This window comes from Thermobia domestica, chromosome 14 (assembly GCF_964235325.1).
Source record: "Thermobia domestica chromosome 14, izTheDome1.hap1.1, whole genome shotgun sequence".
NCBI lineage: Eukaryota > Metazoa > Arthropoda > Insecta > Zygentoma > Lepismatidae > Thermobia > Thermobia domestica.
In genome coordinates, this window is record NC_137467.1 from 28,970,140 (window position 1) to 28,993,385 (window position 23,246).

At 35.7% G+C, this 23,246-nt stretch overlaps 1 protein-coding gene across 4 annotated transcripts in view; it reads left to right on the forward strand.

Moving 5' to 3' along the window:
- The first annotated feature begins 370 nt into the window (after positions 1-370).
- Positions 371-23,246, forward strand: part of RpL27A (ribosomal protein L27A) — a 33,464-nt gene continuing 10,588 nt past the window's right edge. Inside the window, exons 1-3 of one of the 4 annotated variants that reach the window (XM_081737824.1) lie at positions 371-452; positions 12,270-12,333; positions 22,752-22,849. In XM_081737824.1, coding sequence (XP_081593950.1) covers positions 450-452; positions 12,270-12,333; positions 22,752-22,849 — 165 coding nt within the window. In that variant the 5' untranslated portion in view covers positions 371-449. Of the gene's footprint in view, positions 453-512; positions 570-618; positions 646-4,353; positions 4,462-12,269; positions 12,334-22,751; positions 22,850-23,246 lie in introns of those variants that run through there. The other 3 variants (XM_081737825.1, XM_081737823.1, XM_081737822.1) reach the window with 3 other exon arrangements.

A 23,246-nucleotide genomic window follows, 5' to 3' on the forward strand; every position in this document is an offset into this window, starting at 1 on the left:
AAACTGATCGCAAATATTGCGTTGCGACCACGTAAGTTATCGGTCCTAAATTTCTTACGATATCAGTCTTCGCAAACTTTGTCGAGAGTGGTGCAACACAACGCACGATATGCTAAAAATAATTATACGGTAACTTCTATAATGATTATCGCAAAATGTTCATTGCTTTGACGCAAACCGTAATGGTATGATTCAACGTAAGTAAATAATGTGAAATAAATTCATGCTGCAATTTTCTTCACTGGATTCTTAGAAATTTTCCGTCGTCTTCATTGCATAATATTGAACAAAGGAGTTGCCTAATATAATAACACAGAAAAACTTTCTTTGAAGGAAGTGGATTTTTATAATTAAATAATTCATTGGAAGTTTATACGTACCTGGCAATATTGTGTAGATATTTACGTGATGTGGCGCTGCGTGCTTTCTTCCGTTTCCGGCTAATAAACATGGTGAGTTTTGTTTGTGTATAGTGTAGAGTGAAATTTCCGTATACTTAACAGTCATCGTAATCTTTATTAAGTCCATAGCAATTGATTTAATTGTCTAAGCATTTGCGTTAGCAGATGGTAATATAATTTTGCGATAGTAGAGCAAAAATGGGTTGACTTCTGTTGAGTGGGCAATGTGTTCATGGTTGCTGTGGTGAGAGGTAGTCGTGATTTTGAAAGGGGCTCTTATGTATAGTTAAATACTTCATATTACTGTAAACCTCGAAGAAAACAAAATATAAAATTGTGAAATAATTTGAAACGAGTAATGTGTATCTACAGAGGCACTTGTAGTTCAGTGATATAGCCCTTGCACTTGCATGTAATTAAATTTGTAATGAATAGGATATGTCGGGCTATGTTATTCTCCAGTAAATCTGGAATTTGTGTCTATTTACAAGCTATAACGTTTTCAGATTTGAAGGTTTTGTTGTGAAGTGATTGGTTCACTCCTATTCAATCTTCTGTGGGTGCAAATTTCAAACGAAGCATTTTAGCCTTGTAGGCAATCGTCTAGGAATACGGTGATGAGAACGGCCAAACTAATCGTGCACACATATACACTGTTGCCTTCTGCTTCATAAACTTGTATTTTGTGTGAGTAGCTAGTGCTACTTTAAAAGGATTTAAATAGGAGGTTACTTGCTAAACAAGCAAATACTGGGTATTTAGGGATGGCAAAAACACCCATATAAAGTAATGGTGCCTGACAAGCACGTGGGGGCTATATACAAACACGTGTGTTTACCCTGTAAGGACTTATCAGGAGATTTTCTGAAAAAAATTCTTATTATTGCTTGTTTTAATTGTAGAAGAATACATAATAAAAATACCTGATCATAGATCTTTGCTAGTGCGTAGAAAAGCTAAGAAACTTGATTTTTTTTTATATCCTGAGTTCTCTGGCAGGGTGAAAATGAAGGGGAAGGCGGGGGACGACCTTACGTCGTGCGACTCCTTATCTTTTCTCTTCCCATGGGCTATTAGAAGTTATAGGGACGTGTAGGTGAAATATTCGTGCAGAGACTATATTTATTGCTAAATGATATACATGATGTGGTGTGCAAACTTAATAGCATAGAATAAAATTTCTAATTTCCTATTTAGTATCATGATTTTTATCCTGATTATTCTCGATACAATGAGACTCACAGAAAAACCTAAATAAAATTCAACACAAATACGTCATTGACGCTGCAGTACAAAGCTGCTAGATACTACAAACATATGTTGGGCAAAATAAGTACTTCGAACACTAATAGATGCCTTCTTCCGTGATAAGTATAAAGCAATGTGAGATACAAACGCGAGTTAACTCAATATGCCTTTCGGTGATCGCGCACTTGTATTACGGCATATACAGATTTGCACATGTTTGAGTTTTTCTTTGAATTTCAGTAGATATACAAAGCAGTGAAAGGTTCCCATCTTTATTATTTATTAGACCATGAACATTACAGGTCCGTGTTTAATACATCTCCTGTATCTATAAAAAGTATCCTCCATCCGCGTGGATACATGTTGCGAAGATTCTATGCCGCATAATACATTATAGAGATTTATTTTATTCAGCGTCTCTTAATTACCGGGGTTGTGAATAGAATAAATAGCGTATTTTTGTCAATATGTTGCAATAGGCAGAGACAATTCTGTACATTGGTTTAGATTACGTGCTATTTAAACTTTTTTTTTTTTTTTTTTTTTAAATCATTTATACTATAATTATTCACGAAAAGTAGTGTGCAATGCTTTTCTCGAAATCATTACACATTACTCGAACATGTACTGATAATACATTGGACAGTTTCATACCAGATATTTAAGTGCAAATAGCTTATACGGATCCATACAGAAATTCATGAAATATATACTTTTTTCTCTGCATTCACTTTCCGTACCTTCAGTCATTTTTCAGCTGTGTACTTGCATTCCCCGGTGCAGATTCTTTTTAAGAGATCTTGTGCAAAAGGACTAAAAACCTGTGTAAGTGGTCACTGAAAAGCTCGAATGCTCTCTAACCAAGTGAGGACAGGAGTCCTTGCAGAGATGCGTCCATAGGGTGCAGGCACGTCAGTGATGCTGGGTATATGCGTAAGCGAGGATTGTGGATAACCTTGCTTTCACCATACAGAGATAAAATCATTTGCTCGTTAAATTCGTCGCATATCACATTGTCCTTTATTAATCTACCACTACTTAACGTTATGGGCGAATACGTGCATACCAGGTTCGACTTTCATTAATATATTTTCAAGTAAGCAAGCTTTTAGGTAAGAGCACACCATATTTTGTTTACGTACACACTACTATATTATTGCGAATTCCTTCTGTAAATTTGGGGCCGCGGTGGCTCAGTGGTAGAGCGTTCACCTCTGGTGCTTGGGGTTCCGGGTTCGATCCCAGCCCCCGCCAAGTGAACTTTGTGGTGGACAAACACCGTGTACGTGGGTTTTCTCGGGGTTCTCCCGTTTCCTCCCACTTTCTTCATTCCACCATTTCATTCATTCCTCATAATCACAGTCTCCTTTAGCCTAACCGGCATAACCGTCTGGCGTAAAACTCAAAGATTCCTTCTGTAAATTTTATAAATGTGTGGATCCGTAAAATCTTTCTGCACATATTTGATTTTCGGTTGTATTCAGCGTACTCTAAGGAGTATTTAAATTATTTTTGTCTTATATTATGTGAGTGAACATTATTGTGATTTTACCATCTTAAATGTGCAGAAGGCATCTATAAACATACAGAGAAGGAACTGTCATGATCTTACTCTCCTTAAGGAATAGTCTACACCATACGATATCTTCTAAGCCAGCACCAGATGAACTGCCCCCGCTTCAGACTGATACCTGTATAGATACTTAAAACTTGTTTTGCCCATAGTCACATGATAGAGAAGTTGTATATATCATTCATATTGAAATACAGTTCCGCAAAATAATGCGGTATATGCCATAGAACACTTTTTCTGTGCGAAAGGGAAGATGTTTTGTGATTATTGTAGAGGCTAGTGAAATTAAATGTGTATTGCGGCATTTCGTTTCAGGGTCTTGTTTGAAGTTCCCACTACCCTATAATAGATACCGGATGGCATTTAGTATCTCCCACAGATGTATGAACGGTCCTTGGAAAGAGCCATTGTAAACCACGTTGTTTGTGCACACACTCACCGTCGCTGACGTGCCTGCTCCTACGAACGCACCTTCTCACTACGGCTCGACCACCTGCTGAACTGCTCTGACTCAGCGTTCACCATTTGGTGGCCACCTAGCACACGTTGGTTCGTCCTTTATGCACTGTAGTTTTTATGCCATGCGTCCATATTGTATTTGTACTTATCAGAATAATGAACCATAGTCTTTACCACGTGGGCCAGAGTCGCTAGCAAGTGAATTGGGTGAAAAACGAAATAATGCCCAAGAAAAGCGTCTAGATCGTTTGTTCGTTTGTTGAAGTGTAGGAATATTATTTAATTTGTCCCCTAAATTACTTGGTAGCAAGGATGTTATAAAATAGAGGATCTGCCCGTACAACAAAATCTTGAAGCCATACGTCACAGTTTTGCCACCCCTACTCTGCCCACTCGCCCAATAAGATCGCAATGTCTTGAGCCAACTATCATGGCGGAAACGGAAACAATCAGACCTGCCGATACTCGGTTGTTTTTTGGCTTCATTGATTTAAAAGGATGAAGATACATACGGGCAGATCCTCTATTTTATAACATCCCTGCTTGGTAGTGACTTTGGCTCACTTCGTAGTGATTACGATTCGTTATTTGTAATTGTGATAAGTATAGAGTGTGGACGTGTGGTATAGAGACTACAGTGTATAAAACACGAACCAACTTGTGGTAGGTAGCGACTCAAAAGCACGAATGCGATCTAAACGAGTCAGAGCAGGAGCGCATCAGGGAAGCCCGAGCGGTAGCGAGTTGGTGCAGCCGTTGGGAGCAGGCGCGTCAGCAATGGTTGGTATACACATAAACGAGGTCACATTTATAAGCTTAATATTAGTCACAGTACTGGCTTCGGAACCATCGATGGATTGGGGGGAGATACTAAATGCAGTCCCTTTCGTTTGTCCAGCATAGTTCTTGTTCCCCATTAAAGAGGTTAATTACATGGACTTAGTAACTCAAACAACTTTGCCTATACGTTTGCAAAATGTTTTAAAGTAGGTAATAGAATATGAGTTGTAAGGCATGATATTACTTTTTTTTTTTTTTTTTTTTTAAAGGAAGAAAACACCATTCTTTTTTTCTCGTTCTCAATCATTCTTATCAAATAGGTGTAATCTAATGTCAGGCAATGCTTCACTAAATTTCTTACGGTTCATTTACACGCTTCAAGTAGTATCCTATTATCCGTACACAAACAAGAAAAGTAAGATTGAGCTAGAAGTGTATAGTAACAGATGGCGTTGTTGTGTCTTTACATATAAGGGACAATCCAAATGAAATCAACCAATGATGGTTGCTAACAAAATTTAGTTTTTTTTTTTTTTTTTTTAACGTAAGTTTGTACCACATTGAGGGAGTTGAAAACGGGTATTTATTTATTTGTCGCAGGTTTTGTCGTAGCGGCCATTTTGTATAGGCACCTGAGCGCATTTTAAACTTTCCAGAGGATTCCGTTAAACGCTGTAACTTTTTAGTTTTAAAGATAATGAGTTCAAACCAAAACCATATGAAATATAATAGAATGGACAACACATGATTCCAATCTCAATGTGCACAGAACATAGCCGTCTTCCTATTGTAGGAGAAAGATTAATGTCCCTTTGTGTCAGTGTTATTAAAATTTGTTAAAAAACTATAACCTCCTCCTTGTCATTACTCCGCGAATTCTGATTGAGACCTACGTTGTAATAATACAATAATGGTTCATGTTCTGTGTTACTTTTATGTAAAATCCAAGAGTGGATGGTTTGAACCACAAAAAGTGTCGACATCGTGGTAACATTTCCTCATATCACAGACAATCTTTTTTTTTTTTTTTTTTCCTCATACATTATAAACCCAGGAATCATGAGTGCGATTTATTACAATCAAAAGTATTTACTGCATATGTACAGTTATTGTCATGTAAGCTAGAAATACACTGCTCTGTTTCCATTGAGAAAAAGATATTGAAGTGCCGAACCTCAGCCTTAATAAGAACTTTATAAATTCGAAGTATTTGTTTGATCAATTTATCCAACTTTTGTAAAGATACATGACTCCAATAACTTTGAAGAGCCTTCCAGAGATTGTCATGTGACGTTAGTCCCGGAGAGCTCGGTAAGTAATAAATCCGGACATTGGCGGCAATTGTGTTTTTGCTATGATATGAGTCTTTGCAGATAATTATTGCATAACTGAGAATGTTTAGATCATTAAGGGACTGCTCAAGCTCTGCGTTCAGAATTGCAGCCACACTTGAATGTTGGATAGACGTTTTTGTCCATTATTCTGTTGATTTGATCTAAATCACTAACTTAATTGGCTCTAAAACATCTCCACACACTGTCTTTTCCGTGTTCTATTGTAGGCATTACACTGTAGAGATGAAAGCGCTTTTCGGGAGGGCGACGCAGAAACATCGGGCGTTGGGAACCGAAAAGTTAAAATTTAGATTCGTCAGTCCAGAACACTTTCTTCCGTTATTCATCCGCACTGTCTTGATGTTTTTGCCCGAGAGTGCCATTTTGAATTATTTTCTGCTCGAAGGAATAGTTCGCTTATTTCAACCACACTTCCAGGACCAAAAATTTACAGGCTTCGGACTAACGTTCTATGTAATACTGATTAGGAAAGGCTCTTTCGTAGCTTTCTGTTGCTACATCCGGTGCGGTTAGACGTCTATTCCGTCTGCTTGTTCTAATTAATTTGTTCTTACGAGTTGTTGTTTTTGGACAACCACTTTGTTTCCGTACAATGTTTACATCAGTTTGACTCTTCAAGAGTACGACGCACTACCCCGATTGATATCTGCAACTACTGAGCGATTTTGCACGGGTAATAGCTTTCTTTTCTCAAAATAACCATTTGAGCACGTGAGTCGACACTTAATTAAGTTTTTCTTCTGCATTTTGTAATACCGGTACATGTTCTTCCCATTATTTTACTAAATCAGGAGTAAAAATAGTACAGTCGAATGCCACAGATTCACACCCAGTTTTAATCACACACGACACGATTCAAAAGCGCAGATACAACTGTGTGTGATAATGAACGTATGTCCTGGTAAGGGTTCGTACAAACACCACTAGATATCGTTGAAAGGATGCATCACCAGAGTGGAATTAGTTGCCTGTCCATTGGTTACTGCAAAACAGGTTTCATCAATAAATGTATCTTATTGTAAACGGGTTCATGCAGTTTATTTGGAAAATTCTGAAAAATCAGTAGTACTCCCAGACTTATGGTAATTATTGTATGTATGAATGGTTCAAAGCTAAAGAGAATTCAAATGATTCGTATTTGTATTCACTTTCATTGATGTGCAAATTGGATGAAGTTGCTTGTTCCTTGTAAATACGTCTTTTTTCTACCTGAATACTGAATTTTAGATATCAATTTTCCAAATTCTGATGTGTTTAAACTTAGCATGCAATGACAACGAAAAACCCAGGCCTAAAATTTGGGTAAAAATAAGCTGAAACTTTGTTCTAATGTAGTGATAGTTTATAAGTAGTTCTTGCAACAAAATATAGTGGGGCATGCATAAATTTTTTAATAAACAAGTTCCTTTGGATTATTTAAATGTATTTCGTTATTTGAAAGCCTATGAGTATATGCCATAGAATCAGTATTATTAAGGTAACACCATAAGTAAGCTGCATTCTCTCGTAATATTTAACAAGGTGAGATAATTTGAAGAGAGAGACGTTCCTGTCGATACTAGGCTAACACAGATATCAAAGAACTCCTATAAGGAATTTTGTAAGAGAAAGCTAGTTATTCAACATTATGTTAATATATCATCGAGTGGTAGACGAAGAGGGCAGGAGAGGATTGAAATCATATCCCTTTGTTAAATGTTATAGCATTATACACGTTAGTTATTGCGTTACATAAATAACGTTTTTTTAGTACATTGTAACAATGAAGGTAATTCATGGTGTGATGATTATGAACGGGCGGACTGATTCCATTTAGCTGCTGAATAATGTTCATAACTGACCATGATGTAATCGAAAGAGATTTATATTATTTTGGTTGGGTTGTTTATTTCATTGTGTAACAATCCTTATGATAAAAGCATGAAGCCTGAAGTTTGTTGTTAATCTCTATATGAAAATCTCAAAATATTTAATAGTTCTATAAAAATCTAGACGAAAAGATTTAGATATTGTTAATCGTTATTATAGACGCAAGAAGCCTCAGTTTGTCACTCTGATTCCTAATAGTTCAGTCAGCTAATGATTGTCGCTAACTGCGGTGCCTCCTATCTGACGCGCCGAGGATTGGGAGGAGGAGGCAACAACTAATTTTCATGAAACATAACCGTGTCATTGGGTACTGGGTGGTCTTGGGAATTTCATATTTGATTAAAAGTTTATACATTGGGACAGCTTTAAAGGGCTCTTTCCCCAACCACTGCTTCTTTTCACCCCCACAACCCTCAATTAGTCCTCTCGAGCGTATAAGCTGTTACTGATCTCAGTGTTGCCGTACCTCCGATCCACTTGTGGAGTTAAAAGTCCGGCAAAATAAGGAGAAAGCTTTCCTTCCTATTATCAGTTAACAACAACAAAATTTTTTTTTAAAAAATATTTCAACTAGGATAAAGGAAAAGGAATCGAGGCAACATTGGTTTTTAGCCAGAAGAGATCATAAATCTCTACCACGTGTCGCGAAGACTAATAGAGGAAGGTCCAGAGTGGTGAACAGGGTTTTTAGAATTCCTGGAAAAAGAGCCCTCTCTTTCTGACCCAATGTATAATATCCTGTTTCTCGGAGAATCGAATCCTTTCTCTCAGCTTGCTGTATTGATTCTTTGCATCGTGCAAACGACAGTAAGTTTTCTTTATGAACAAAAATTAGTATGTAGTAGCGCATTTATAAAGTGTTATTACAAAAATTATGCACTTCATAATGTTGCTATTTGCGTTTCTATAGAGTATCAGAAGCACCACAATTTATTCGATTATAAACCGATCCCGCGACGTCTAACCAAATGCCGAATTAAATCAAAAACAAAAATAAATCATTCCACCGAAAATCACCGGACCATTTTTGGAAATTTAGATAATTTGCACGTATATTGGTGTATGTTTCGTAAAAATGTTGATACGATTAGAGATCGGATTCTGTTCCATGTGGCGTGTAGCGAATCATGGGAAAATCAGGATGGACGCGAAATACAATACTTCAGAAATTAAAAGGGATACAGATACGACACAAATACCAGTGGAAAGGATATGAAGCGACTTTAAATGTAATGCTAAAAGCTTGCTACCACTCCAATTTCAGGTATCTCAAATGGCGAGACAGGACGTTTGGGCGCGAGGTACATAGTAAAAATCACAATATACGACATATAAAGTAAGCTAGGCACTGAAAACTAAGCGCGAATCAAGATATATATACACATTTCCTACACTTCTATCTTTATCTTATGTGTCTATTTTCTATCTGTCTTATTTATTCATCTAAATTAAATAAAAATCATGTAGTTTTATCTTTTAAAATTGCATTTGTTGCGCCATCTCGTCTAACTAAAAGCTGTTCAAGACGAGAAAGCAAAGAAAGCTTTGATTGGCTCTCTAGGACCAGTCAGAACACGTTGTTCATGACAAACAGCCAATCAAAACACTTCAGTTGTTTTGTTTAATTTTCGATACTTTTAATGAGGCCCCCTATATATTTGAGTCGGCTTGTGCAGGACTTTAGAATTTAGAAGTTTTTAGAATTTTGAAATTCTAATTTGTAGTATGTGAAACAAAATCCAGTATAATTCAAGGACTTCCACTACAGTAGACACCTTGCGATACGAACTTAGTATTCAGCGCGTAACATACCGAGTTTTTAATTTAACTCGCGCCCAAACATCTGGTGCCCAAATGGCTTCGCGCCCAAACGTCACGTACCGCTCAAATAGTGCCACCAAGTCATAAGTAAGCATCTGCCAAATTACCATTTTAAGCCCCGAAATTTCTGAGAAAGTTTTGACCCCAAAATGTCCTATATGAACCTCGTATTTGTCTCCACACAATGTACAACTGGACGAAATAGGTGGTGGTACAAATAATGAATTATTATTTTATAAGGCATCAGATATAACCACAAGCGAAATTTTACTAATTCTTGTACGTGAATATATCTAGTGGGGAAGTTCTGTGGAAATTCTGAAACTTACGTGAGCGTACGAAATATGTACCGATATATGTGCAAATTATCAGCATTTTCAGAAACTGTCAACCACCATCGTGCAATTTTGGGTGAATGATCCAAATAGAAATATAAATTGAATTTTTTACTGAAGTATACACACTAAGGAATAAATTGATATATGATAAATGGTATTGAATTTTGCTAAACTAATATTTTATTATTTTATTTCATATTATGGCAAAATGCATAAAGTGATATATTTTTAATGAATATTTTTCTTAATGTGGATGTTTGTAATATTTGCTAAATCCAGATATGAGCAATATAAAATTTGTATTTCATACTAGGACCTAGTGACATTTTTTTGTAATGTTTCTCGGAAATTTTTCCACCGTGTGAACGGTACCGAATGTAAGTCAAGGGGTCATTTTTTTTAGACAATAACAAAGTCAAAAATAATCAGATTAGTGGGGTAAATACAATATATACCGCGGGATCAGTATAGCATAATTTGTATTATGCCACTTCTGCTGTCTTCATCTATCACTCGATACATTAACGCAGATGTCGAAGACCTCACATTAATATTTTTCTTAGAGAATGCTAGTTCTTTGACATTACATTAATGTGACATTCGTTGATAGATGAAGAGGGCAGGACACACTCAAAATCATCTCTTGTTAAATATTACGATATAATACAGGTTAGTTATTGTGTTTCATGAAGAACGACGTGTCAGACATTTTCCACACGACATTGTAGTGATGAAGAGTGATTCATGGTATGATGATTATGAACGGGCGGACTGATTCAATTTGGCTGCTGAATAGTGTTCATAACTGACCATGATGAACCGAAAGAGATTTTTATTATTGTGGCTGAATTGTTTATTTCATTGTATGTAGTTTTTATTAAGCATAAATGTTATTAAAGGAATTTGGTGAAAGGTGTAATACGTAAATTGTGAAAAGGTGTAATCCGTTCCCAACTTCTGGAGAATCGAATCCCTTTCTTTTAGCTTGCTTTATGAGTGCCAGTAAACGTTGCTTTAAGCTAGAACTCATAGTCCCATATATATTCGCTGTGCAAAAAGGGATTTTAAACTCCAATATAACTTAAAAAAAAAATCTCTTTTTACAGATCTTCCTAAAACATTAGTGTCCTTTTTCTAACTAATAACCGTATATATAGAGACGAAACTTTTTCGTTAATGTGATATGTGCGAAACGCTAAAAAATTGCGTATATTATTTAATTTAAAAAATGTTGCAACTACGAAAAAGCTCTGCGAGTTATTTGATCCAGAAACAGTTTCCCTTCATAAAGATGTAGACATCAACAAAACTGGACTGTTGTTTAAATCCTTGACTGTGTTTTGTGACTTAAAAAAAAAATCATGATTTGTTGATTGCTTACCGTGAATTTAACCCATTGCGTTCCCTTGGCAACTTAAGTTACCACGGCAATTTTTCGTCATAGCGCAGAAACTCATGGATTGTCATTACTGGTTTTAACCCGTGAAGTAACTTTGGAGTCTACTTCGTCATTGCATCGTTACATTTTCTTTGTATGGCACTGTTTTTTGGGTACGATGCGTTTTGAGGAGAAAACTCAACTGGATTGTCTTGAAAGACTCTAGAAGGAAGGTTTGAAAGTCTGTAGAGGAAGGATTAATTTGATGTTAAAAGCTATTTTTTTGCATTGTATTTTCCCCCTCAAAATTGTAAATTTTTAATTTTTTAAAAAATATGTATGTGCTTGTTGTTGACAACTTAAGTTGCCCGGCTAAAAAACAAGAAAAAAAATAAAATAGTTTAGATTACTAGATTATCTATTTTAGATTACTCTTGGGACCAAATAGACGAAAAAAAAAAAAACTTTTCAAAATACCAGTGGGGAATTGTGGGCACTAATGGGTTTAAAGTAAAGGAATTGAAGTTCTCAACAGTGAGGATATGGAAGTTGACATTGTATCATTGTTAAACAATTTAAAAGTTAACCACAGGTCTTTTGCTGGCAGCTCGTTACGTTCAATATGGTTGCCAGTCTCGAGTATTGATGCCGAGAGATTCTTTCTCAAGTATAATATGATTGTTACTGATAGAACAAACTTAAAAAGGTAATGTTATTCTGTAACTAAGGATGCCGTTAAAGAAAGAGTTTAAATTTTTGCATTAATTTCTATATTTCAGTGAATACATTAGTTACAATGTGCACCTAATCAAGGTATATTCTCATTTTTGTTATTAGATATACACTTTACTACCAAAAATATACTGTTTACAAGTTCCATATTAAAAAAATAAAAAATTGCGCTATATTTAAAAAAATAAATGCGAAAATTGTGATAATTAATGCTACAAAGTATCAAAATTTTTGCGAAAAAGTTTCGTCTCTACATGTGTAATTTACTGATAATTATTATGGAGAGTATGATTTAATTTTATTTTACTTTTACAGTCTACACACAAGAAGAAGACGAGAAAGTTGAGAGGTCACGTCAGCCACGGACATGGCCGAATTGGTATGACTAATTTTTGTTTATTTTCCTTTATTTTACTTAAGGAGACGAAAGCTTGTGTGTAACGTATAAGAGTTCATTTACATATGAAATGATGTACCATTAACGGCGGGCTGATGCTAACAGTAAATGAATGTTACGATTTTCACCAACCATACAGAACTGTGCCATATATATATTTCCTTTCTTATTATTTCAGTAATATGCGCTTTGTTTAAAGGCTGGTTCATATTTGAATATGTAATAATAAGGTGTACATATTATGCACTTACATGTAATTGAATAATAGTGACTTCCCTAGAATGGATTGCACCTGTACTTACCTTGTGTTGCACATTATGTCCCTAAATTGAATGTAGACACTGGCAGGCTATATAGTGGTATCATATAATAAACTAACAAATGCCCTCACGCGTTACCTGGAGCAATATTTTGAGTTCATGTGCACGTTTCATAATTATCATGTACAGTTCCTTTGATTTTTTTATTCTTTTATGCTAAGGGAGACGGCATTGTTAACGAACGAAATGGGATAACTCCGAGAAGACCCACGCACAGTGTTTGTCAACCACAAAGCCCACTTGACTGAAACTAGAATCAAACCATGGACCTCACTTGCCAGAGAGGAGACGCTCTATCACTGAGCTAATATAACCGCCACCAGGTTATAGAAGTATTTTTTGTGGACGCCCTGTATATTTCGTGAAGACAGTGATTATTATTTTCGATTTATACTTTATTCTGCAACGCACATAAGTTCTTTCTTTGGTGGGAATTGCTTCTTTCCCACACAATTGGACAAAGAAGTCTTTCATCGTTTTTTCATATATATATTTAAAACGTTGCTTTTGCTGAGAACATTTCAGTTAGTGACTAACTATTTCAGTGTTTCTCCCTGACTCATTATATGCATAGTATATATTCTATAGTTAATGGGAACTGAATTAAGTGTTTTCTTTAATCGCTTATGGAAACATTATAATAGATTGGAGAAATACGGGCTGACCAGATGTTTGAGTAACCAAAGTGGCACCAACTGTGTTGTTTCGTAGCCCGTTATCTGTACTTTCTCACGCCAGTGTTATCGCCGTGTCTAGTGCATTATGGGCAGTTGACTAAAATTAACAGAAATTGTTTTCTATATTCTGTTTGTATGTGCATACAGGTGAGTTAACTGAGTAATTTTTGAAATGAACTGCCAACACTTTTCTGTTGACCATTGCAATCCGTAGCTTGAGCTTGGACGCTCAGGGAGTTTGACTCCAGGTCTGGAAGATGCAACCACGCATCTCGCGTTGAACTTCAAACATAAGTTGTGTTAAGGGGCACAAGCTATTTAGCCGATGAAGGACGATTTCTTACGGCTAGCCCCAATCAGTGAAATCCCAGGTCCGCAGACCTTGTGCGTTTCAAAAATTATATTCGCGCCCTCCAATATCAGAATTCAACTGTGAAGACCTTCTTTTCGTTTATTTACTCAAGATTTACTTTTACGCTGCAGGACTGTTCAGCGTAACAACTGGGTTCATCGTGGGACGATCCAGACAACTTTTCCCCAGTGTGAATCCCCCAAGTGTGTTCATGGTGTGAGCAAAGTATTTATAGTGATACCTGAATTATAATCATATATACATAGAAAGGGCTATATTTCCCGTAAAGGGCAAAACGTAATTTCAGCGGCAAAATTTATTAGTGTCCAGTGTTGTATTCATTTCTCTTCGTTATTTTTTTTTCAAAATAGTGTTCTAATAAATAAGTATAGTGTCAATTAATCCAGTGTGTTTTCGTTGTGTGTATGAGTGATGTTTGTGTGTGTTATGGTCTGGATGACCGTCTGATCGTCCGTGAGGTTTTCGAGACGAGACACCCGAACCTCTCGGCGCCTAATGCTCATCTCATTATTGAGACCGACGAGCTTTTTGGGAAACAGTTTGTAATCTTCTTTGGAGAGGTCTTCGTCGTCCTGTCCAGGTAAGTTAAAGTATCAGGAGTATACTTATTGGTAACACCACGAGCCAAGGACAGCGAACAGAACCACGCCGGTTACAAATAAATGGACCACGAACTGAGGACGGTTACAAATAAATAGCTGCCCGAACATGGACCACGACCTCTAGTTGGTTACAAATAAATTCCGCCCGAACAGCGACTTGACCTCTAGATGGTTACAAATAAATGGCCGCCCGAACAGTGACATGAACACTCAATCGATTATAAATAAATGACGCCCGAACTACCGACCCGAATCGAGACCGTTGGTGCTCGAATATTTATAAGATAAATATTTTAATATATCACTTCTTTTCCAGCTTGGAACCAGTAATCTGAAAAAAAAAAAAAAAAAAAAAAAACTTCTCTTTCAGATGATTTTAAAAATATGTTTTACTAATAGTCTATTCTATTTTGTATAAGATGGCATACAACGAGGCAGATATAATCAGGAAACTAAAGTTAATTTTTGAAGAGACTTTTGAAGATTTAAAAAAGGAAAATAGAGAGAATTTTGCTAGGTTAGAACGAAAACTGGATAAAAATAGAGAGACTTTTACTGAGGTAAAGAGCGAATTAGGGCAAAAGATAGACGCTTTACGGGACGTGTTTCGTGAAAATAGCCAAGAAACAGAGAGCGCTGAAAGCAAAACATCGGAATGTGAATCCCAGTTACAGTCAGATTTTCCTACCGAAAGCAAAACACCGGAATTTGAGCCTCAGTTAGTGACTGATATTCCTAGTGTAAATAAAACATTGGAATTGGAACCTGAGCTAGAAACTAATACTCCTAATGAAAAGGAAACGCAGGAATCTGAACTCCAACCAGAGACAGGTAGTCTCAGCCAACCTCGTAACAAATCCGATAATGATTTTATTCATTCAGAATCTAGTAACACCACTTGTAGTCACAGTAGTAGTAGTGAAAATCACGAACATATGATTGTAGACGACAGAGGTCGTAAGCGCACAAAAACAACTACCACAAACTACAGAGAGAAAAAGCGTAAACGAAGTTACAGTTATAGCAATAAGCAAAGATACCAAGTTCAGATCGTAAACAACACGAAATTTAAAGGGAATCAGAACCAAGACCGCACTCGAAAAGGTAGTAACAGAAACAGAAGGAGTCGTAAATCACGGCCACGTAACCTGAGTTATCACATACTAGACAGGAACCGCAATTTGTGTGGCATTAAGCATAGATTTGTACATAGAGGTAACCATCGTAGAAATAAACGAACAGACTGCAGTTACCAAGGCAGAAACAGTAATCATAGAAAAAAAAAAAAAAAAAGTAACCAAGAATTTGTGTGTTGATACAAATTTTTCTCCTAGGAGAGCGACGCATTTCTAAGCGATAAACACGTATTCATTTTTTTTCCTTTTTGCTTTTAGTTTTTGATAGAACACCTGGATACGAAAAGAAGAATTACGCATTTCTTTTAATACTCCTTTTTGCTTCTAGCTTTTAACTGTTCAGCAAAGAATAGATAACACGTTTTTCTTCCTTTGTTTTGAAAAGATAGTCGCTGCATTCTCGACCACCTGTGCTTATGGTTACGAATAACGGGTGATACACAGCTGATTAATTCTTTTCCTCTTTTGGTCTTTGCTCCGTGTAGTACTTCATACTTCAACCAGTTGTGTATGAGTGTTGCAAACCTTATCATTGACTTACTATTAGTTTAATGTCATTAATTTTTTCTTGTTTTCATTTTAGATGTTTGAATTTAGATCTTTTAGTAAATAATTAACGTATCACATACGTAGAGGGACCGTATTTATCCAAAAACGGTTTGATATCTTGGCGAGATATCCGTACCTTAGCTAGTGGGAAGATGTTTTGGCGTTATAATATATATATTTTTATTGTGTTCTAAAATTTTAATTAAAAAAAAAAACTTTTAGGATCCCTTCCCACTTTCGAAATTCTTAAATATGTTATTACATGTTATTTAGAATTAATGTTTGATTTTCTTTTAGGAAAAAAAAATGTATCGAGATGCCCAGGATAAGAAAATTTTTAGTTGTTAGTTACGTATATCTTTCTGTATTTGTAAATGAAACTTAGTATGTAATCTCATGCGTAGAATATGAAACTTTACACTTATAATCAATGTTAAATTTCTTTTTCAGTGTTAACCTTAGTTTTTCGTTTTTATTTTAATAGTAACCTGTAACTAGATATGTGTATTCTTAATTTAAATTTTTTAGTATATTTATACGTCTAGTAATATTCTAGTGAATGTTTTAATGTTAATGAATCGTAACTATATTGTGTACTTGTATGTTAAGGTGTTGTAATTTTTTTTTTTTTTTTTTTATTAATTTTCAGAAAGCTATATTTTAATCACAGTATGTCCCAAAACTATTTGGAATTTTTTTTAGTAAAATTGTTTTTGTTATGGAGGATTTTTTAAATCAACATGGCCAAAGGTTTTGGAATACAAATCTTTAGGTTTCAGCCATACTGCCAATGACGGATGATTTTCTTCAAAAATCGACATGGCCCATTATTTATGAGGTTTCAGCCGTCTCAGAAATATTGATATAGATCCCGAAAAATAAACTTATTTTCTTTCCAACAGCATGAAGCCATAACGTTTTATGAAAAATTACTTTGTTAATTATTTCGTATGCTCGATGACTGAATTTTTTTTGCGTTAATAAGACCATTTTGAATATTTGTAGCGAAGATGCCTAAGGAAGCTTGTTACAGCTGTTTTGTAGGGAATTTAATTGGATGTTTTAGATTGACCAGAAAGTTGTAATGTCGTTGACTATATTCTTGTTTGTATCTCATGTTTTTCTTTTAATAGGTCTCATGTATTTTGTCTTTTAGAGACATATTTTATGATGCTACGAGGGCATTTGTATTTTGTGTGTTTACACATTTTTTCCAGGTGGATGATGTACGTTATGTTCCAGGGAACATACGTGTATTTTACTGAATATTAGTGTTGATATTTCAGTTATGTATAGAAACATTTTGTAAGTGCCTATGGTTGCAGGCCGTTCCACGTTTCTAGTCTTGCCTCGCAGGTGTCGATGGCATATTTTGTGTGTAAGTACGTGTAGTATTACACATTTTTCCCACCTATGGTTTTGGTCAATTCATAGCATAATGATCATTCATTTTCAGGAATGTTTGGACTAGTGAGTCAACTTCCTTGATTCAGACCTTTGAAAAACTTGGATCAACACTTTATAGTTTTCAACGCTTTATTAATAAGTTCTCTTGCAGATAATACCCATCTATTCTGGTAACCCTACAATGTTTACGTTTTGGAAGTGAGCAACAACCATTATTCTAGGCCTAAGCTAATAATAATTTTGTTTCAGAATGAAACCATTTGTTGCATTGAGCATTATTGAATTAAAGTCTCGACGAGCAGATGGCATTTGATCTTATGGCGTGCCAAATTTCCTTCATACATGTCAACGAAATCACGATCTTTTCTTTGATATATAGAATCATGCTTATTTCTTGGAATTACTATGAACGTCATCTTTGACACTTAAGTTTATTTTTTTTATTTTTGGAAAACGATTTTTCGTTCTTTTCTGCCAAACAACACGAGGCACAGTTAAAAAAAAAAAAAAAAAAAAAAAGGACATACAGGTGAAAATCTTATTTTGTTTATATATTGTCAGTTTATCATGTGTTTACATTTCCATTCATTGTACTTTTTCAATGATTTTCATATTTTTCAAATATATTATAGTAATATTGAAACTGTGACAATAATTTTAATATTTTAAATATAGATATCAGTATATTTAATAATTTTTATTGAGATGTTTGATAATTCTTTAAGTCGATGTTTTCATGAATAGTTATCGTGTGTGTATATTTATTTCATATTGCACAAAATAAAGTGATCGAAACGGAACACTTAAACATTTTACGAAAAGAATTCATTAGTGTTTAAAAAAAAAAAAAAAGCATTTAAATAGCCCTATAACGTATTTACTTCATATTATGTCAAATAAAGTGATCGAAACGGAACACTTAAACATTTTACGAAAAGTATTTGCGTGTTAAAAAAAAAAAAAAGGAATTTTAATAGCCCTACAAACGCTTTCTGCGAACTTAAAAAAAAAAAAAAAAAAAGTTATCATACAGGTGTTTCAACCGTACCTCGTTTCTCACACCAGTGTAAAAAAAAAAAAAAAAAAAAAAATCTCCCCTTCTCCCCTCATCAACTCATCGTTGGAGAATCATGGAGGATACTCACACAGGAAGACAGTATGGTTTCAACATGGAAGAAACGGAAGATAAGGAAACCCAACTGCACCAATTGTTCAAGAGGATCTTATTACTTTATGGAACATTTGGATTGGACATTGCTCATGCAGGAACCTCATCATGTTGTAGTGAGTGAACAAGTTCTTTAACTATTTTAAATAGCCCTTTTTCAGGTGAAAAACCATTCATCGTTTATACACGTAAGTCTCACACCATATGACAGTGTTGCCAACTAACTTATTTTAAATTTTCAGGTGAAAAACCTAATTTTATTCATACTTCGTCAGACGGCCAAGGGTTCTCAACCTGTCTACGTGTGCACTTGACAGGTCGTTCCACTTTCGGACACCAATCTATAACCGCCACCAGGTTATAGAAGTATTTTTTGTGGACGCCCTGTATATTTCGTGAAGACAGTGATTATTATTTTCGATTTATACTTTATTCTGCAACGCACATAAGTTCTTTCTTTGGTGGGAATTGCTTCTTTCCCACACAATTGGACAAAGAAGTCTTTCATCGTTTTTTCATATATATATTTAAAACGTTGCTTTTGCTGAGAACATTTCAGTTAGTGACTAACTATTTCAGTGTTTCTCCCTGACTCATTATATGCATAGTATATATTCTATAGTTAATGGGAACTGAATTAAGTGTTTTCTTTAATCGCTTATGGAAACATTATAATAGATTGGAGAAATACGGGCTGACCAGATGTTTGAGTAACCAAAGTGGCACCAACTGTGTTGTTTCGTAGCCCGTTATCTGTACTTTCTCACGCCAGTGTTATCGCCGTGTCTAGTGCATTATGGGCAGTTGACTAAAATTAACAGAAATTGTTTTCTATATTCTGTTTGTATGTGCATACAGGTGAGTTAACTGAGTAATTTTTGAAATGAACTGCCAACACTTTTCTGTTGACCATTGCAATCCGTAGCTTGAGCTTGGACGCTCAGGGAGTTTGACTCCAGGTCTGGAAGATGCAACCACGCATCTCGCGTTGAACTTCAAACATAAGTTGTGTTAAGGGGCACAAGCTATTTAGCCGATGAAGGACGATTTCTTACGGCTAGCCCCAATCAGTGAAATCCCAGGTCCGCAGACCTTGTGCGTTTCAAAAATTATATTCGCGCCCTCCAATATCAGAATTCAACTGTGAAGACCTTCTTTTCGTTTATTTACTCAAGATTTACTTTTACGCTGCAGGACTGTTCAGCGTAACAACTGGGTTCATCGTGGGACGATCCAGACAACTTTTCCCCAGTGTGAATCCCCCAAGTGTGTTCATGGTGTGAGCAAAGTATTTATAGTGATACCTGAATTATAATCATATATACATAGAAAGGGCTATATTTCCCGTAAAGGGCAAAACGTAATTTCAGCGGCAAAATTTATTAGTGTCCAGTGTTGTATTCATTTCTCTTCGTTATTTTTTTTTCAAAATAGTGTTCTAATAAATAAGTATAGTGTCAATTAATCCAGTGTGTTTTCGTTGTGTGTATGAGTGATGTTTGTGTGTGTTATGGTCTGGATGACCGTCTGATCGTCCGTGAGGTTTTCGAGACGAGACACCCGAACCTCTCGGCGCCTAATGCTCATCTCATTATTGAGACCGACGAGCTTTTTGGGAAACAGTTTGTAATCTTCTTTGGAGAGGTCTTCGTCGTCCTGTCCAGGTAAGTTAAAGTATCAGGAGTATACTTATTGGTAACACCACGAGCCAAGGACAGCGAACAGAACCACGCCGGTTACAAATAAATGGACCACGAACTGAGGACGGTTACAAATAAATAGCTGCCCGAACATGGACCACGACCTCTAGTTGGTTACAAATAAATTCCGCCCGAACAGCGACTTGACCTCTAGATGGTTACAAATAAATGGCCGCCCGAACAGTGACATGAACACTCAATCGATTATACTAACACTATCCGTATGAGCTCGGAAGTTTAGCACGGGATTCGAACACCTCATATGACCATCTTAGTGAATCCCTTTTTAAATGAAAGGTCGAAGTACGAAATTTCATTTCTCTGGAATATGAGTCTTAATGATTCAATCACCACTGCCTCTGTATTTATTTATTTATTTAACTCTTGTAGTTCATATATAATACACCGTACTGCAAGACCTGTGTGATTATATTTTAAATAAACTTGGTCAAAATGTCAAATTTCATGTCCGTGACCCTGTGACATTCCAAGATACAGACATCTTATAAATACAACCCCCAATTTCACCCCTTTTACGTTGAATTTCCTACCTCTTTTTCTTTTATAGGTCAAATATATATATATAGAGTAAAGAAAAAAGAAAGGGATTCCGAGATGCGGACAACTTATTGTAATAGTAACGTTATTTCACACTTCTCCCCCTTTTTTTTTGTTTCTTTCTTCACAAATCCTCCGTACTAAGTTTCAAGCTTAAGCAGTTTGGTCTAGGCATTGAACAGTCAGCCACCCAGGACTTCTTTTACATATTACAGATAGAGAGAACCTTTACTCTTATTTGGCTTTAGTGAAAATTTTGGAAACTGATCCAGGCGATCGATCATATGTGATTGCGGATGTGAGATATTGTGCATTCAGTAGAGTACTTGGTAGAGCGATTTTGGGATCGAAATTCTGCGTTCAAATCGTGGGAGGGAGATATGTCTTGTAAACAAACACGAGTGGACGTGTTTTGTCGGAATTCTTCAGTTTGTCCCCTATTCACATTCCTTTCATTCTTACATCATCAACTCCGTAATTCCTTTCTCGTATGTGGGACATTAAACTAATGCATTAATGTGAAATATAAATGTTAAGTAATTGATTTTCGTCTGTCAATAACCGTAAGGGTCCTTCAAGAATTGTGGAAACTACGAATTCGCAATGATTGACTTCTTTCAGCCGTGTTAATAATGTTCCGGGACCAGACTTTATAATAAGCTGTTTTCTACCCGCTTTCTGGCGTGGAAATTTATTTTACTTTGGCAATAATGTTCGTTGCTGATTTTATATATAGATACACCGAAATGTGGGCATCTAATAGTTAATACAAAGTAGTAGTAATGATCTTGCAAGAAATTCCAAATGAATAAATAGCAACCTGAGAATAAGTGTATATGCTTTATTTTCGTGTCTTAAGCCTCCGATTGTGTTGAATTGTTTACTGTAGTCACATGAAAGGTTAAAATAAAATAAATAATAATAAAAAAAAAATTTAAAAATCAAGAAAACGTGCTCGAACCTTGTGGGTTGGAGTGTTATCCCATTTGTATTTCATCTGTACAGAACTTAAACTTTTCTGGTTATGTTGCGTACTTAAATGTGGATTCTACAAGTGAATACGAGTTCGAGGACGAAACAAAGCAGTTTACAAGGATTCTTAGTAAAAGGTAGCGTTATAAAAGCAGAATTATTATGGGTATTTCAAGTGTAATGGCATACATTAATGCGCGCTGCTGTTAAAGATGTGAAAGTATCGCTTGTGTTTTCAGACCCTGAGATTGATGGGAAAATGCAGCTTCAACGTGACAAAATATCATACACTTTAGTTTGTTATCGCCAGATATCAAGACACTGTCAAATGATCCTACAGAACGCTAGGGGTTGGTTACTTTGCGTAGAGCATTTAAGGCTGCAATTTAGGTAACGTACTGGAGAATAATTGACTTTCTAAGAGCTTGGCATAATTCATTTAAGGATGCTCCAGCACGCCGTGCCGAGTACACTCCAATAGCGGCTCAGAAAATTTTCTAGTGTAGTTTGTTCTGTATTGGGCTTAAAATAATAGTTGCCCAAGGAACCATTAATACTTATCCGTATATTATGTTGTATTTTCAATGTGTCATGAAGGGTAAGAAAGTTTTGTGCACATCGAGCTATCAAATTGTCAGGTGTGTTGAAAGAAGATAACATGGTTATTCCCAAACTTCTACTTGTGAAGCTAGTGCTTTAAAAATATAACTTTTCCGTACTGAGCGTTTATTCATCAACACGGGAAAGTCTGTGTGGCTGAGTACATAGCAGGGAAAATTTCAAAAAACGTTTTGGAAAACCGGGAAAAATCGGGGAATTCTTTTCCGTAAGTTTTGTCGTGAGTAGTTATTCATGGTATGTTTTTTTGTGAAATGTTTGTTATTTTGTTGAAAAATGTGAAACACAGTTTGTGTAATGACTAATTAATTATTTTTCAGGAAAACATCGAAAGCATCCTGGTGGTAGAGGTAATGCCGGTGGTATGCACCATCATAGAATAAATTTCGATAAATACCATCCAGGTTATTTTGGAAAGGTAAGTCTTAAAGAAAGAAAAAAAAAAGTAAAAATAAAATTAATACAAGCTTGATTAAATCAAATCTTTTTCCTCTCCTCAAGTACAGATGCATCATTGAATCGGGTGATTTGAAATTCGTATGAACAATAAATGGTAGCATTTATTTGATTACAGCACTTATGCATACAGTGTACACATATATAGTTTTCACGGTTTAACTTACTGAAAACTGAAGATTGTCTGAAAACATCCTCTGATGACCACTGTTCTTCTGTAGGCACTCGGTCTCTTCCTCATGGACTCTTTCGGATGTACCGTACTGTTTTTATTGTTCACCTTTCTTCTTTAATGTAGAACAGTAGCCTGAGAATTCCGAGCTGACGTCTTGATAACATGGATTGAAGGAAGGGCACGA